The following is an 18,400-nucleotide window of genomic DNA, read 5'->3' on the forward strand; positions in this document are numbered from 1 at the left end:
ACCTCCCCTCTCCCCCAGATCCACTTTTCCTCCATCTCTGTTAATAACAATAATAATAATGATGATGCAGGCCTCCCTGGGACTTCTACTAAACATGGCCTAAGAAGTGACAATACATACCAAGACTGGATGAGGCAACCCAGTAGGAAGGGTCCCAAGAACAGGCAAAAATGTCAGAGACACCCCTCACTCCTACTGCTGGGAGTTCCACAGAAACACCAAGCCACACAATCATAAGGTATATGCAGAGGACCTTTATCAGACCCATACAGCATCACTCTGCGCTTGTTACTTCAGTCTCTATGAAGGCCCTGTGAGGTCCGCTTAGTTGATTCTGCAGGGCATGTTTAGCATGGTGTACTTGACCCCACTGGCTCCTGGAATCCTTCCTACCCCTGTTCTGCAGGGTTCCTCTGGTTCCACCTAGTGTTTGACTGTGGGTCTCTGCATCTGCTCCCAGAGTTCACTGGATGACATGATGCCCCTCTGATGACAATCAGGCCTAGGCACCAGACTATGACTAGAACAGAATATCAGGAAGAATCATTTCATTGACTTTTTTTTTGCCATTCATGTTTGGTTCTATCCTGGGTCTCTTGGCTGTCTGCCTCTGGTTCCTGGCCATCCAGGTAGTGTCAAATATGGGCTCCCTCTTGCGGCATGGGCCTCAAGTTGGACCAGTCATTGGCTGACCACTCCCACAAGTTCTACACCCCAGGCCACCATGCAGACAGGACAGATTGTAGGTAAAAGGTTCTGTGGCTGGATTGATGTCCCAGTCCCACTGCTAGAAGCCTTGTCTGATTATAAAAGATGGCCGGTCCGGGCTCTTTATTTCCCATTACTAGATTTCCACCACACTAGATTTCTTCACCTCCCCCACCAATTCCAGTAAGATATCTTTCCCAGTTCTCTCTCCCTCTGTCCTTAGATCCTGTTTTGACTTAAAAAAAAATTGTGGGGATAAGATATGAGAATCTCTGTTATTACATGCTTACATGTGTATCTGCATGGGTTGAGGACCACTCTAAACCTAATTATCCCCAGAGATTTTGCCCTTAGATTTCCAACTACTTGGGGGCAGAACCAAAGAAATGCCAGTTATGCCACCTAGAAAGCCTACCACACAGGGAGTCGATGTGGTACTGCTCTACCTCCATGATGGGCCCCATCCCGGGGCAGCTGCCTCCCTTTGGCCATCAGCCTCAAGTGGTACTAATGCTTAGGTACTTGCTCTCCCTTCCGCCTGGAATCCTCTTCCCTCAGTATCTACCTGACTCCTTCCTTCCAGTCTACAATGCCACATTAATGAACCGTTCTAAATTTCTGAACGCTAAGACGATACCCTCCATGCTGTTCCATGTCCATCCTCACTCATCTCCCTTAAATTTTAAGTGGCACTTGTCACACTTCTCTGCCACCTTTGCTCCTCCATAAAAGTTTAAATTCTATAAAATAACTTTTTATGAGATGGGGGGTTGTCGGGTCATCTTATTATGTTGCCCAGATAAACACATCTGGCCCACATGAGGTTATAGCAGGTATTCCGAAATATGCACTCTAGAATGATGACTTGAGTGAGTAGCGATGGGTTCTCTGTGCTCAGCAGAAAGGGAATCCTATCACATAGTGTACCCTGGAGCAGCCCCAAGGGTGCCACTCCACCTTACCATCTCACCCGAGAGGACAGCATTTTGTGCTACCCTCCTGGTATACTGCACACCACCCTTGGGGATTTCTTCCGATTGCTGTTGGGTCATCTCTCAACCTTCACCCTTCCATTTCAGCCAAACACACCCTTCATTCATAGCCCTAAAATGATTTTTCTGAAGTGTCTAAAAAAGCCTTTAATCAAGCTACTTAGCTTATGGTGTGATGGTTAGGGTTTTGTTGTTGAGACAGGATCTCACTGTGCAGCTGGGGCTGCCCCAACTGATGGTGTGATGATTAGGGTTTTGTTGTTGAGACAGGATCTCACTGTGTAGCTGGGGCTGCCCTGACTGATGGTGTGATGGTTAGGGTCTTGTTGTCGAGACAGGATCTCACCGTGTAGCTGGGGCTGCCCTGACTGATGGTATGATGGCTAGGGTTTTGTTGTTGTTGTTGAGACAGGATCTCACAGTGTAGCTGGGGCTGCCCTAACTGATGGTGCAATGGCTAGGGTCTTGTTGAGACAGGATCTCACTGTGCAGCTGGGGCTACCCTTGTACTGGACACCCACATGCTTCGTCTTTCCCACTGCTGGGATGGCAAGTGTGCCCTATGGTGTGTGGCCATGGGCAGGGGATTCTGAAGGCTTTTGCTTTGTTACCTTCTAGCCCCATTGTTGCTCTTGAGAAGTTTAAAGCCCTGATTTCCTCTGGAAGATTTTTGGTTCCTAGTGTAATGGGATTTATGTCGGGTATGGATTTTAATCAGTGCTAGATGCTTTTGGTATAAAAATCCAGACTCTGAATCTGGAATTAATTCTTTAGCTAATAACTCTTTGGGGTTTGAACTGCCGGGCAACTCTTTAACTTTCAAACTTTACTTTCCTGCTCTTTTGTCTCTTTGTTTTTATTCTTTCAGAGACACCATCTTTTCACTTTTTATTTATACTGTCATTTTTTAAATTTCCAGAAATCTTATTCTGAGCTTTAAAAAATAATGTTTCAGTTCTATGAACATAATTTAGCCTTCCGATGGTTGTTTCTTTTATAGCCTCTTGTGAAAGACATTTACAAAGATGCCTAGTGTTGCTCTTATCTTTAAGAATGGGGCAAACAGGCATGAGCAGGAAGGTCTGCACTCATAGGTGGGGCTTGGCGGTTGCATGTTTCCCTGTAGGACATTCTTGACAAGTATTTTATGGAGGAGACATCTGATGTACACATAGTTTAGTCATTTGGCTGTTTGTCCAGAGAAGCAGCCTCTTTTCTGATACCTAAAAGATATAAAATAACAAACATAAGCTGGGATCCAAAGACAAAGATGGAGAAGTAAGTTGAGGATTTAACATTCAGAATCATTTCTCCCCTCTTGGCATCTGAAGTTCCCAGCTCCCCTTCTCTGCCTATAATACCTGAGTCAGGCATCCTTGGACTTACTGCCTATAGCTATAGCTAAGTCTCTGGTTTTATACCAAATAGATAAATAATTCTTATTAGGCACTTGATGCTCTGGGGGGTTCTGACTTTGGGACAGACTTTAAACCAAGCCTCTTGGTTGCAGTTTCCTCTCACCAGCTGCTTCAGAGATACTGCAAGCCTTTATTTTGTCTCATTTTTTCTCCTATTTGAAGATTCCCTGAACTTTCCTGCACTTTCCCACGTGCAGCTGCTTCCAATTTCCAGCTTCCATGTACTCCCGCTACGTTAGTTCTGCCCTGTATGAAACCTCGCACCTTATTGCCGCTGTCGTGATGGACTGCATGTGCTCTGCATGCCATGCTGCCACCATTCTGGGTCTCACTCACTCTCCAACCCCGGCGCCAGATTCCCAGCTCCCTCAAGGCAGGCTGCCTTCTTCATGCACCTCACAGCACTGCAAAGGCGCTAAGACTACAGAATTAGGAACCTCAGTTCAATTTATTTAAAGAGTAATTTTTGGTTCTGTTTATAGTAACACAGGGTTTTAGATAAGGCTGCTTGTAATTTTTTTATTTATTTTCTATCAGCAAATGTGAGTCTCTTACTCAGACTTGGTGAACGATCAGTAAATGCTAGGCAAAACAGGTATATAATTAATGATTGCCTGTCCTTTAAGTCTGATTTGAAACATGTATGTTTCAAAATGTACACACACATGAATATAGGTGAATGCTGATATTTAACACATGTGTATTTGATATTGAATGTATATGAGTGTTTTGTCTTCATGTATATATGTACATCATGTGTGTACCTGGTGCCCATGGAGGTCAGAAGAAGACACTGGATCCACTAGAACTGGAGCTACAGATGGTTATGAACTACCATGCCAGTATGAGGAGCCAAACTTGGATTCTCTGCAAGAACAACAGATGCTCTTAACTGCTGAACCATCTTCCTAGCCCCTCATGTGTATAGTTATATATCAGTCATCCTTTAAGTGCTAGACGTGACTTCTGTTTTACTAGATTAAGAACCTTTGGCTTTTCTCGTTTCTCCAACAGGATATCCATCACAAGAGTCACTGCTGACATCTCCCTCGCCAAACGTTCAGTATTAAACAACCCCAGTAAGCATGCAATAATCGAAAGATCCAACACAAGGTCAAGCTTAGGTAAGTCAGCCAACACCAATGAGTTCAAGCTATTCAAATATGTCTTATCGAATAGTAACAGTGAGCAGATCTGAATAGAGAATAAGTCCAGGTACTATATAGAAAAATCAGCATCAACAGCTAGTCTGTCGTCCTAATGACTTGAGTGTAAATTATTAAGATAGCATAAGCCAAAACATCCCACCTGCCATCAGCACTGTGGTTTGTTTCAGAAATGTTCATGGAATAGTTACAGCAGTAATGAAATCATTTTCAAAACCATGTTTTACCCGCTGAGGCTGAAAACAGAGGAAACAGGATAACAGAAGTCAGTTCTTATCTGTTGTCTGAGTTGCATCAGTACTTTTCTTTGTAAAACCAGCATGGGGAGGTTGATGTATTTACAGAGAGGTGACTGGAAATTGTTCATTAACATACAATGATAAGATACTATCCAGACCTTCCAGCAGCTACTACAACATGTCCTTGGTGTTTTAATTACTGGTACGCTTTTAACTAATATTGTTAGGCTTTTGGTTTTATACATTTCTAAAAGTTGTGGGACATGTTTAGGTTCACTTAATTTTTAACTTAGGCTAAATATGGAAAGCCTTTGGGAGGCCGGGTTTACGTATACAAGTTTCCCAATTACTCTGAACTATAATTATATAAATAGAAAAACATAAATAGTAACATTTTATCTTTTATTAATACTTCACAAAACTCTGTTTTGGGGACTGGAAGGCTAGCTCAATGAATTAAGGGCACTTGCTGTTCTTGCAGAGAACTGGAATTCAGCTTCTACTATATACTGGGGAACAGGGATCCAATACCCTCTTCTGGCCTCTATGAGCATGCATAGACATAACACATAAACTAAACTTCCTTTTGTCTCCTAATAAGCCCTCCGAGGTAACTCTAGAGGCATAGGTCTGGAACTATACTAGAGATGTAGGTGTGGCAGCACCTCTCACCCCAGCACCTTCAGACGACGGGGTAGTAAGAGTAACATTCAAGAGCAGCCTGGGCCACACGGTGATACCCCGTCTTATAATTATTCTTTCTTTCTTGAGAAGAAAAATGAGATAATTTTTACTCATAGTAATCTCTTATTTTATCTAGTACTTAAGAAAATTGTTACAAAATTATCATTTCATAGATTTAACCAATTAAAAAAGAAGTCAAGTAATTTATTTACAGAAACCAATTAAATCAACAGCAGGATAGACTGGTTTAGGCTTCCAAAACCTTTACAACTACTGGTGGTGTAGTTTTTTAAATGCCTCTTCTAGCCATAGATCTTACTGAGCACATACTGGGTACAAAACAACGTGCTAAAGCCTGAAAGACATGATGCAGCCCCTGTGCCCAGGAGCTCAGACACCAATAAGGTAAATAAGAGACCCTGGGGTGTGGAGTGAGTGCAGTGTTCCTGAGCTGAACCCGGTGCTGAAGAGCTAAGGCTGCAGCAGGTATAGGCCCTGGGGAAAACTTCCACAGGCAGTGTCCTGAGCTGAGACTTCTTGCAAGCATGCAGAAAAGGACAAAAGTTAAGAAGGAGATGAGGTGATGTTCTGAGACAGTGGCAATAATTACAAGAGGCTTCTGGACAACATGTGTCACTTTGGCTGAAGTGTATCCTTTAAAGAAAAGGGAGGTAGAAGGCAATAATAAAGAGGTAAAGCAAAACATGGAGCTTGCTAAAGAGCTTGTTCTTAAGGCATTAAGGAACTGTTGCTAGTAAGCAAGTATTCAAGGTGTCAGGGTAATAGAAGCAAAGAACACAAAATGTAGCTATAAGATCACAGAGTTGGTCAGTGGCTCATGACCCCAGGCAGCAGAAAAGAAATTGAGGAGGGCATCAGTAGACACAGGGAAGACCCCTGGGAGGAAATGGCATTCCAGCCGGGACACCTGCAGAATGTTTAATGCTGGGGACACTTGCATCAGGAGTTACAAAGCTAAAGAACTATCTGCAGTCAATATAGTTTTACACACAATATTCATCTTTCCACCCACAGATTATTGGTAAACAAATCATAGACATATTTTACCAAATAAATAAACTACTATCTTAATATGATAGAGTCCATATATTGTAATTCAGCCTCTCAAATCTCTCATTTTTCATTAAAAAAAACTTTTTCTTGAAAAACTGAGCTACTTATTCTGAAGGTTTCTGGCGGTCTGAATTTCTCTGACTGTATTACGTTATCATTTATTTAATTCTGTTTCCTGAACTTCTGATAAATTAGCAAACTTATGAGCCAGATCAGATGGCAGATGTATTTATTGTAGCAAGCTATATGCATTAGGGGTGCTGTATGACCAACCATTATTTTGAAGTTAGTATCTCAAGTGACTAAATTGTGGTTTCTCAAAGCATCCAAGTAAAGAACTTGATGCAAACAGTTAGTGACTTGCCTACTAGGTGAGTTCAAATCATCTTTGGAAATGCTCTGTCATTAATACAAATGAATCAAAGAAAGTGGAGGCATTCCTAGGCCTCAGGTGGCTGGTCCGAAGAAGTCTTGTGGACTTAACCTTTCACTTTCAGTCAGAACTACAAGCTCCATGCTGCGCTTTACAGTTCAATACTGAATTATTAAAATTTAAAACTTCAGGGTGTTTTGTTCAGCTACATTTTAAGGCTGAACACCCCATGGCCAGCAGAAGGCACACTAGAGTGTGTGGAGCATCCCCATTATCACAGAGGTTCAAGTGGGGGGTGCCGTAGTGGGATCCTTGCAGAGTGTAAGGATTGCCATTTATGCAATTTTACACGATGCTTCTAGTGGGAAGCTGCCCTTCAAAACATGAATGTTACTAGACCACTTTGAGATTTTTAATTTAATTACATTTTCTCTTACCTTTCCTCCCTCTAAACCTTCACACAGCCCTCACCACTCTCTTTTAAATTCATGCTCTCTCGCTCTCTCTTTCCCCCTCTCTGTTTTTACAAATTCTTATTGCACGCATATATGTATATATACACATATCTATTCTGGGTAATGTCAAAAGCTATAACTGTAAAGTCTCACCACCATGACTGCCCAAATGTGAGCTGAACAAGGAGGAAACCAATGAACATGACAAACTGGGTGGAGAAAAGTTTACAAGGCCTCAACCCTACCCAAAGAAATGTAAGCAACTGAGGAAAGCTAGGGACAGGAGAGGCTGTCCTCCCCAGGGCAGAGCACGCCAGTTCATTGTCCAGTATCAAATGGTCAACCCTGAAAACATATATCCAGGTAGCACTGTATGGAGTGAAGGGGTTATTATACTTAAGATGATGTTATGTCCTCATTGGTGGAAAATATGAAGTATGGCTTGGGCTAAATTTCTAATGGGTTCCCTTCCTCTCTTTTTATGTTGTACATATTTACATAATGGATGGTCCATGCACATGCGCAAGGAAAGATGGTACATTTGATGCTGGCTGAAAGAATAATTCCTGGAGGACCAAAGGTGTGAGCAAGCAGCCCTTGCCAAAGGACACCTTTCATCATCACATTGACTATAATCATTAAAATAGCAGCTGACTCTCTGGATAAAGAAAGAGTGTACCATTTTACTCCAGCTTACTGTAGTTTTAAAACATGTCCTTTTACATAAGTTACCTCTGTTTAACCTTTTGCAGCCGAAGTTCAGAGTGAAATTGAAAGGATTTTTGAACTTGCAAGAACACTGCAATTGGTAGTCCTTGACGCAGATACGATTAATCACCCAGCTCAACTCAGTAAGACCTCTTTGGCCCCTATTATAGTGTATGTAAAGATTTCTTCTCCTAAGGTAAGCGGGGTTGCCATTGTTTTTCTATATTCAGACATTACTGCAATGTGCTTTATGCTCTGATTTCCAGTAGTCACAGGCTATGTCTTTATTAGGAACATAGGGTTTTTGAGAACACCCATACTAATCAACAAGTTTTAAGAGCAGTACAAGCATGGTTAGTATTATGGCTGAAACCAGTGGTCTTAAGTGTGGGCCATAGGTCACTGAAAGGATTTCAGAGAGTTTCTAAGTGGAAGCTGCTTCTGTGAAAAAATTAAGAAGTTGCTTCCTTTCAACACGCTTGGTATCTACATACATGGTGGTAAAGCTGCTAGTAGTCCAAGCATGAATACATGTAGTAGCAAACACATGTTTATGTCCTCCCAGTTTCACATAAGAATGTCCTGATGCAGTAGGGGTTAACTGTTTAACACTGTGTAATGAACTAAAACGTTCAGCTACTGTCCAGAGCAGACTGTCTCAAGGAGGAACACCAACACCACTGTGCAACTCTCGTTCTAGGACTAATGACAGGATGCTCATTCGGACTCATGTACTTAGGTCTTTCCTTAAGCAAATCAGTCCAACACTCCAAAAGAACCGCTTGTTGCCATCAACATTAATGCTAAACAATGAAGTACGTAAATATGCAAGAGATACAGAATCCATGAATGACCTTACATGTCATGCATGGTAAAGGGGCAGTTAACTTCCAGTACAGATCATAGGACTGTTCTTACTCTGGTACACTAAGCTGTTCTCTGTGGCTACTGAGTCTTTATGGCCATGGGACTTTATGGGGATAAACTTGCTAGTCTTCAGTACAGTATCACAGAATGCCACCAAGTCTCTGAAGAGGCACAACTGGCATCTCCCCCTTTATTTAACTGTGTTTCTATAGTGGTCTCTTTACAAATATCAGTGAAACTGTACACTAAAGCAAATTAAAGGTTTCTTAAGTGGTTTATATTAACATGTGCCAGATGTATTTCTGACTGAATTAACAGTGCTAAGATTTCTGATAAATACAAGAAATATTTCCTACAAACAATGGCCCTCTGGGGTTCACAATATTTTTAAACTTAAATAGGTCATGAGGCATAAAGTTTGAGAATTGTTAGGCTAGAAAAGAAGAGTCCACATCAGCCTTATACTAGTGTTTAAGCTTGCAAGAGACTTATGCAAGACTGTTTATTTCTTAATGATAGATGCCTGTCTTCCATGTATATAATGTATTATATATATATTATGGATATGTATGTATTGTATATTCTGTATTTATAAAATACTCCGTAGTGTACCCTGTAGCTTACCCAAGTACAGATATTCCTGTTACAAATGCCTACCATTTTCAGGTTTTACAAAGGTTAATAAAATCTCGAGGGAAATCGCAAGCAAAACACCTCAATGTCCAGATGGTAGCCGCTGATAAACTGGCCCAGTGTCCTCCGGTAAGTTATCTATATGGTGCAAAAGCTGAAGAGATCAGACCTAAATTTTAAAAAGCTGCAGTTATGTACCTGTGGGACGATACTCCTTCTCACTTACAATGGTATTTATTCCAAAAGCGTAAAGTATGCCGCAGCCTGTGTGACCAAGCATTTTGAGCATCCTTAGGCCAGATCAGATCAGATCACCCTTCCAAAAATGCCACCTGCATCCTTCACAGGACTCACTTCCTAATACTGTGGTGTGTAAGATGGACCTATTGGATGCTGGTTCTTATCCACATCTAGTCACAGGGAATAAGTTGTCTCCTCTTAACAAGTGTTTGAGAAATTGACTTGGGACCATGTCAAACTAAATGTTGACTTCCCTATAAAGAATGCAGACGTGAGCTTCCTTACCACAGCATACGTGGAGGTCAGAGGACAACTGTAGCTGCTGGTCCCCACTTTCTATCTTACTGGAGACTAGTTCTCTTGTTGTGGTCCAATGTGTATGCCTAGCTGGCTAGCTGGCTGGCTGATTTCCAAGATTCTCTTGCCTGTGGCCTGTGTTCCTGTAGGAATGCTGGGATGACAGAAGCTCAGTGCTATGCACCTTGTTTGGGCATGGCGTCTGGAGATTCAAATTCGGGCCCTCACAGTTGCACAACAAGCACTTTTACCCAGTGAGCTAGCTCATCATCCCAAACCAACTTTTAAACACCAGGTTTCCCAGAAACACATTCCTAATTTTATATATTATACTTTGGGACAACAGATCCCATCTAGTGTTCATTAAAGTACAACTATTTCAAAAGTTACAAAAGATGTAATGCTGGATTTGATTGATTTAAAGTATGTTAAATCTCTAGATCAATGATTTTAAATATTCAAAAGCAAAGAACCTCTCCTCCCACCAAACTGTGCAGTTTGGATCATGTCAAAATGCCAGTAGTTTGAGCTAGTTCTGCCAAAGTACATGACCTAATCCTGCCTCATCAGCTTCCAGAACTTCCTGCAGTCTGTAACAAGAACAAGCCCCTTTCCAAATTGTTTGGATTTGCCATGTGTTCCTACCATAGTATCAGTATGCTTTTTCCACCACTGATAATAACTCCCCTGCACTGCCCTTACCAATCATCCTGACAGCTGTCCACTTTCAGGCAATTAGTTAGCCATTCAGTGTTTTAATTAGCAATTTGAAGTGACACATGCATAAGCTAAGACTCAGCTAAGGGAAAATGGAAAAACAGGGCAAGAACAAATACAACAGGCAAGGCCTCTCTCTCCTCTGCTTATAGATTTGGGGAGGGGAGGGACCTTGGTCCTGGGTTGCATTAATGTGCTATCTGAAATGCTTGCTTTAGCAGGAGTCATTTGATGTGATCTTGGATGAGAACCAGCTTGAGGACGCTTGTGAACATCTCGCCGACTATCTGGAGGCCTACTGGAAGGCCACCCACCCACCCAGCAGTAACCTTCCCAACCCTCTCCTTAGCCGAACATTAGCCACTTCAGCTTTACCCATGAGCCCCACCCTAGCCTCTAATTCACAGGTAAGAGGGCTTCCTTTTATGGTGGTCTTCACTGAGCTATTCCCCTGGCACTCAACCCAGAGAGGTAATTCAAGGCTTGCTCTACTACCCTTTGCTCACCAGACTAAGACATGTGCCATTTAACGCAGTCTCTCTGAGTTGTGCACCCATGAACAAAGAACTAAGTCAAGTATGAGCTGTGTACCTGGAAGCAAAGAACTGTAAACGGAACACACTGCAAACAGCTCAGCCTCTGGAGCCCACTGACTGCATGGGCACTAAGATGGTAGATTGTGTTTACAACCTCAGCCGGTTCCTTGGCTGTCCCTGCTCCAAAACCATAATAGAGCTAGCTCAGATGGCTTAAATATTGACTCAAAGGAGTCGTATTTAGCTTCATATTCCACTTGCTTATAATCTTAGTTTCTTGGGAGGCTGAGGCAGGCAATGAAAGTAAGCAGCCAAATTAAGGACACCCTCCTTTGTGAGGGTTCTAGAATAGTACATGTCCCATTAAATGCCCCATCTTAATGAGTTTTAATCTACTCAAAGCAGATTAGTTAAAGCTATGGTATAGATACCTGTATTGGTACTAGAATCACAAAAGACTATAAAAGAACACTCTTTCCCCATCATTAAAATGAAATGTAACTGTGAGCACAAGTCCAGTTTAAGCAGTGCCACTAGGTGTTTCAAAAAAGTGCCTAAGGTAGACTAGGCTTCATTTCAGCATTCTGGGTACTTCAAAGGGATGTACTTACACGGTGCTGTTCCCTACACACTTTAACGTTCCGTAGGTCCTTAGTTAATGCCCTCATGTGTCCTTTCTCCAGGGTTCTCAAGGTGATCAGAGGGCTGATCGCTCTGCTCCCAGGTCTGCTTCCCAAGCTGAAGAAGAACCTTGCCTGGAACCAGTCAAGAAATCCCAGCATCGTTCTTCTTCCTCAGCCACACACCAAAACCACCGCAGTGGGACAGGTCGCGGCCTCTCTAGGCAAGAGACATTTGACTCTGAAACCCAGGAGAGCCGAGACTCTGCCTATGTGGAGCCAAAGGAAGATTATTCACATGAACACGTGGACCACTATGCCCCACACCGCGAACATAACCACAGAGACGAGACCCACAGCAGCAATGGCCACAGACACAGGGAGTCTCGCCACCGCTCTAGGGACACGGGTCGAGAGCAGGACCACAATGAGTGCAACAAGCAACGGAGCCGGCATAAATCTAAGGATCGCTACTGTGACAAGGAAGGGGAAGTGACATCCAAGAGAAGGAACGAGCCCGGCGCGTGGAATAGGGACGTCTACATCCGCCAATGACCGTGTGTGTTCCTGCCCCAAATTTTGTGTAACATCATCCTTAAGCAGAATATCTGGGGGCTATATTGCAACCATCTGTGACCTGTCCTGTATATTGTATTGCTGTTGCTTCAATAGCAATAGCATGCAACCAAGTATTAATATACATTCTCTTGAAAGTACCACATAAATTGGCCTAGTACAGCTACAGTCCTCCATCTTTATCCCGGACTCTCCAAAAGCAGTTTGGGGCCGCTGCCACTTAACAGAGTGGCTTCAGAAATGCAGTTAATGTATCCAGTGAGCCAGAGGCAGCACAGATAACAAGTGGAATTTCTCCAGATTTTTAATACCCAGATACCTGACCCGTCATTCTTTCATGGACCACTGTTTCTTGCTTGTACCTCTGGCTGACTAAATTTGGGGACAGATTCAGTCTTGCCTTACACAAAGGGGATTATAAAGTTAGAATCTATTTTCTATGTACTAGTACTGTGTACTGTATAGACAGTTTGTAAATGTTATTTCTGCAAACACCTTATTATAATTATATATAATATATATATATATCAGTTTGATCACAATATTTTAGGGTATTAATGCCAAGTCAGCAGATTTGCTTTATGAATCACAGGGACTAGAAATGCCCACATTCAGGAAATTTCTAACAACATTGTCTAGACACCTCTCCCCATTCTAGAAGAGAGCCTGTACATATTGTAAATATGTGTGGTTGTTTGACTTGAGGTTTGATTTCTGAATGTTAGCCCATCCATTTAAGTTTTTAATTTTAACCATAAATTATGGTGATTATAACCAAACCCCAGAGGATTTTCTACTCCATGCAGTCCACACTGATTGTGACAAACACGTTTTTAGCAGCTAGTGTCTGTGATAGTCACTGCACTGGAACCCGCCATGTGCACGCGTGTGAGTGTGTGAGCGACTGGAGAAATGGAAGGCAAACGATTGACGCAGAAACTCGAGGCTGACGGCCGAGTCCCGTCCACCTGGCTTAGGATTTAATTATGTTCCATGTTGCTTTAAAACCCATTGAGCAGCCAGGGAATGTGAAGAAGCTTGCTGCCAAAGGTAACTAGGGAAGCACTTATCTGCTGACTCCATGCTGGAGCTCCTGACAAGAGAAAACACGGGCATCTTGGACTGTGCGTGTTCCACTGGAAATATACAACCTTGTGTGTCAGCGTATTTTGTTTTAGTAAGAAATGTTTACACAGCTTGTGCAATTATTTCGTAGGGAAATAAATTTTTATAACTTATCCCACTTCACCTTCTAACCTTGCCTATTGCTCCTGTTGTTTATCTCCAGTTACCTGCCGGTCTTCTCCCAGAATCAACCCAAACAGTTTCACTGTCTATCAGAACCCAGAAGTGCTCCTTATAACCAAAGTTTCTGCTAAATCGTTAGAACCTATCAGGGCAAAATGGAATGACTTGAAGCAAAAAAAGTTAATACTTTCTTACATGAGACACTTACTCTGAAGGAAAACCCAGAAGACACTTTCTTCATGCTTCAATTTGCCTGCTCTAAGAAGTGTACAATGCTCTCATGCTAAGGCTATAAAACCTCTGTATCTCTCAGGAGTCCAGTGCTGATGGCTAAGTTAGACTGTATTGGTTGCATGGGCCCTAGCATTTGAAGTTTTTCCCAGGAAAACACCTATTTGTGATTATCCAACCAGATCCATATATTACTAAAACAAATAATTGTTCTAATAAAATATTTTTTGATTAGTTTCCTGGATATTCCAGGTTCTTCCCAAATACTCTTAGGCACTTATGAGTAAAGCAGTTTTTTATTTAAAGCAGTTTTATGCTTAATACTTTATCCTATACTCAAGAAAACAAAGGCATTTAAAATATGAATTGCAAACACTATTTTACCAGTGTTTTAGTGGCTTGTCAAATGAAATTTTCCCCTTAGAATCAGCACTATACTACTTACAGAATTTACAGATTATACCCAAATTAACATCTACTCAACTTAAGACTGTTCTCATAAAATAAAATGTACGCATTTGTCACAGATGTTTGGCCGTAAGGTAATCCGTTCCTGTGTGTTATTTCATCCCAAGGAATGTCTCTGAGGCACTCAGACTCACGAAGGATGGCGTTTTTCTCGCGTGCTGTCAGTCATCACTCATCCCTTTCAAAGAATAGTTCTAAAAGTATCCACCTGGTCAATTCTGCACCCAATTTGTAGGTCCTCGCTTTACCATGAATTTTTGTGCACATCAAAGCATTCCTCTCTTCTGCTGAAGGAGCTGACATAGCGCACGTCTGTAGAAAACTGCACAGTGGGTCTATGTCAGCAGTGTAGGGCACATCTAGAAAAAAGAAAACAATTCCAAGGAAGCTGGGGGTATTTACTGACTTGGGGAATGTAATGAGCAATCACAATCAAAGGCTCAATCTTAACGTACTCAGTTGTAGAATTCTGACTTCTTTTTTCTGTAGTCAAGCCAGGAGGTGATGGAAATGGAATCAACAGTGTTATTCTCCCATGTCAGTCATTCAGCTTTTCCTATGCTCTTTCTCTACTGCTCTTAACTTACTGATTCCAAAAAAGGTGCTGCTAAGCGTAGGATGTCTTATAGTCACACTGTACTTCGAGACAATGCCACATTTTAGCATGGTCTGCTCTGCATTCCTGTTAAACAAACATTCATTGTCACGACCCTGAACTGTTTAACAAACTTGGTGTCAAGTCGTTCATGGAAACAAAGAGCTGGCATCTACACTGTTTACCAGCGGTGTTCATTGCCATCTTAGGAATGAATAAGTCAGATCCCACACTTACCATGTGGAATATCTTTATCCAGCCAATGCCAATATCCTGGTGTTCTTTTGGTAATCTTCTCTCCATGTCTAATTTAAGAAAACAATAAAAAATAAAAAACCAAGGTAGGTAGAAAATTTTTACAGTGTAAACCAGAGAGGCATCTTCTTCCTTCCTTATTCAAACCTATAGAACAATTCAGATTCCTACTTAGAAATTTATCTCATGTTTAAGAGGACCCACAGCTTCCCCATCTGCTCAGTGAGGTGCGGCCACTCCTCCTTGATGCTCTGGTCTTATTCCAGCCAATGTCGTACTGCTGGCACTCGGTCTTACTATCTGCTTTACTTCACTTTGCTATAGAAATTAAAATCTAACATAGGATTTTCATTAACATGTACTTACCACTGAATTAAATATTTTTCTGTTTTCATAGAAATAATATATATTAAAACTATGTTTAAAAGGAATGTTAATATCCTTCCACGTGTCCCTGATTGTTTTCATTTATTGCACCTTTTTCTAACATTTTTGTGTCCTTGAAGAATGTGCAGTTTGCTTTCAAATTTGAGGGAATAAATCCACTGACAATGGCCCATGTTAATGGGAAAGCTGTTAACAGTATTCTGTGTCCTTGATCTTTTAAACACAAGCAGAGTTGTCTTTTGTTAGCTCTGCATGTACTCTGGGTTTACTAGAACGGTTAAAAGTTGACACCATGCAAATTTGCTGCTAGGCTATTTCTCTCTCAGTCTCACCCCAGCTTAGCACATAAGGATGTACAGAGAGCAGGGGGGAAAAAGCAATGATTATGGCATTGCTTAAAATAGAGTCTTTTAAAAACCAGAGGGGTTACACTGAGTCCCAGAAACAGAAGTACCACAAGGAGATGGTGTTTCTCTTCAGTCAAAATAGCACCTACTGGACACAGGCAAAATGAAAGATGGAAAGGGTTTGCTTATATACTTGAATCTTAGGAAATTCAATATAAATTTTCATATTCAATCAACACCTATTGACTATCCACTCTGAAGCAGTGACTGTAAAAGAAAAAAACTAGTTTACCTACCCTGGTACATTTCCCAAGTGTATGAGTGAGCTCGGGTTAACCACAGTAAAATGGCATCATAACGTGCCGTGGACACAGGCACTTGGATGTAGAGTTCAGAGCTGTTCAGAGATGTTCTCCAGGAAGAAGCCACCAAAAGCTTTACTGATCGAAGAGCTGCTGTGATCTTCATGGATATGGTAAGTTGCTGAGAGACCTTCCTACAGGAAACCTACGAGGGAAAGAAACTAGCAGTAATTGGTTTCAATTGTCCATCTGACACAACAAAGTCCAGTAATTTGGAAGGATGTAAATGAAAGATAACAAACCAGTCTGGTGTGTTCCATGTGAGATCTTTCAAGTGTTGCTGGGTACTGGACATCTTAACAGTTTATCTACGCAGCAGGTAGAATGAAGCCAATCTGAAGACATGACGGAGTTTTTGAAAAGCATATACTTACTTAGGCTGCTGGTGTGGCCCAGGCAGACTGGATATACTATCCCAGGTAGACTAGCCACAGTGGCAGGACGCCTGGTCACTTCTGCACACTGCCTTAGCTTCTTGTTTTTTGTCTGAGGTCAGTTAAGATTTAATTAAGAAGAGCTTTTATTTGGTCTTGTCTATCAGACACAGTTGCCTAAAGCTTGTCTTCTATGAAGCTGCTTACATTCTTCAAGAGAAGCCAAAGCCCAGCAGAAAGTGCCAGGCCAGGTCTTAGCTGTCAGCCACTGTTTTCTGCTCCCTACCAAGCATGTTTCTGTTATTTTGCATGATTTCTGTTCCAGAAAATGATAAACTACAGCCAAAATATGGATTACTTTTGTGTTTTAGTCTACAAAGTAAAAACCTTTATTTTATCTTTTAGATTATTATCTAGCACAATTCCAAATTTCATTTAGGAGAGCAGAGGCTGATGAAATAAATGGCTTAGCAGGTAAAAGCACTTGCCATACAAAACTGACGACACGAATTCAAGCAGGGGCAACTCACTCCCAAAGTTGTCCTCTGACTTCCACGTGTGTGCCATGGCATGAGCAGAATTTCCACACACAGATCATACACAATAAATAAGGGAATAAATCTTTAAAGTAAAAGAGTCTGACTTAGAATTAGTAAGTGGAAGGGGAGGGACAGAGCTCAGGTAACAAGCCTACTTAGCTCAGTCATGATGCACGCAGTGTGACTACTACCCATGGCCTGAATGCTTAATGCAATAACTACTGCCAGATTTGGAACACAAAACACGTTTTTTCATAACCACATGAAAAGTTCAGAGTTTTATTCTTTTGGTTTTGGACTATTTTTTCACATTAGAAAAAACAGTATGAGTTAAAACTGACATTATACTCCAGACTCAGAGGGAATTCCTCCTTGCCATTTGTATCATAAAAGGCAGATTATGTTTTCCCAGCCTCCCCGACGTCTGCAGAGCTACTTAAACACACTGCTCCTTCCGTTACCACTTTCCTGTGTCCTAAGCAAACACGCCATCACTCCACTGGCCTGAAAACACTTAGGTGTAAGAAAAACCAACACACAGAGAAAATATTCTGAATTTTCAGTTCCAAGAAACCTTCTCCTCTGTGCTTTTACATTTTAGAAACTTTGCAATAAAGAAGCCTATACAGTCCCTGTTGGCCAGCCAGATCACGTCTTCTCTCTTGGCATCTTGGAGACAATCAGGGTCCACACTCTGCAGTGGCACAACGGATGGGTCAAATCGCTGCAGCTGTCTCAGTTGTTCCGGGGACAGGCCAGCTCCCACCATTCCTTCTCCTCCGATCTGTGGCTCCTGTTGGGAAGAAATAAACAAATGTCCTATAATTAGTAAGCTGCCTCTTTATAGCTTAAGTTACAAAGGCAAACTGGTTGTCCATCTGACCCCTCCCAGAAGCATACAGAAACGTAAATATTCTTGCTTTTATGGGATGCACATGCCAATCTCAGGGAAGCAGAGAAGCAGTGATCTGTGGCCACCTGATGGAGGAGTTCTTGCTTATTTAGGATCCTCCAGGCTTATCAAGTACTATGATTTTATGAAATGCCTGAAGGTTATGATTAGAAGCCTGTAGATTTAAAAATGCAGTCCTAACATATTTCAGCTCTAAGACCTAAGCTAGCAGCTTTACCTAACTCCATTTATCCAAGTATACAATAGGTAAAATACCAGTTCTTTTCTTGTTTTGTTTTCATAATTCTATAGCTCTTGAAGACTCAGTTTTCAAACCATGTAGTACATTTCTCTTCTGACTATGAGTAAAGAATGATGAATTTCATTGACTTTTTTTTT

At 41.6% G+C, this 18,400-nt stretch overlaps 2 protein-coding genes across 8 annotated transcripts in view; one reads left to right on the forward strand and one right to left on the reverse strand.

The window, feature by feature from the left end:
- Cacnb2 (calcium voltage-gated channel auxiliary subunit beta 2) overlaps positions 1–13,541 on the forward strand; it is a 231,558-nt gene extending 218,017 nt beyond the window's left edge. For 4 of the 6 annotated variants that reach the window (XM_013348962.2, XM_005354644.2, XM_005354642.2 and 1 more), the window contains exons 9-13: positions 4,133–4,242; positions 7,862–8,013; positions 9,351–9,446; positions 10,790–10,978; positions 11,791–13,541. In XM_013348962.2, the coding sequence (XP_013204416.1) occupies positions 4,133–4,242; positions 7,862–8,013; positions 9,351–9,446; positions 10,790–10,978; positions 11,791–12,282 (1,039 nt within the window). In that variant the 3' untranslated portion in view covers positions 12,283–13,541. The remainder of the gene's footprint in view (positions 1–4,132; positions 4,243–7,861; positions 8,014–9,350; positions 9,447–10,789; positions 10,979–11,790) is intronic. The other 2 variants (XM_005354643.2, XM_005354645.3) reach the window with 1 other exon arrangement.
- Positions 13,542–17,374: 3,833 nt separating this feature from the next.
- Nsun6 (NOP2/Sun RNA methyltransferase family member 6) overlaps positions 17,375–18,400 on the reverse strand; it is a 43,549-nt gene continuing 42,523 nt past the window's right edge. For both annotated transcript variants that reach the window (XM_026782861.1, XM_005354647.3), the window contains one exon: positions 17,375–17,902. In XM_026782861.1, coding sequence (XP_026638662.1) covers positions 17,669–17,902 — 234 coding nt within the window. In that variant the 3' untranslated portion in view covers positions 17,375–17,668. The remainder of the gene's footprint in view (positions 17,903–18,400) is intronic.

The sequence above is a fragment of the Microtus ochrogaster genome, chromosome 16 (genome assembly GCF_000317375.1).
Source record: "Microtus ochrogaster isolate Prairie Vole_2 chromosome 16, MicOch1.0, whole genome shotgun sequence".
In the NCBI taxonomy this organism is placed as follows: Eukaryota; Metazoa; Chordata; class Mammalia; order Rodentia; family Cricetidae; genus Microtus; species Microtus ochrogaster.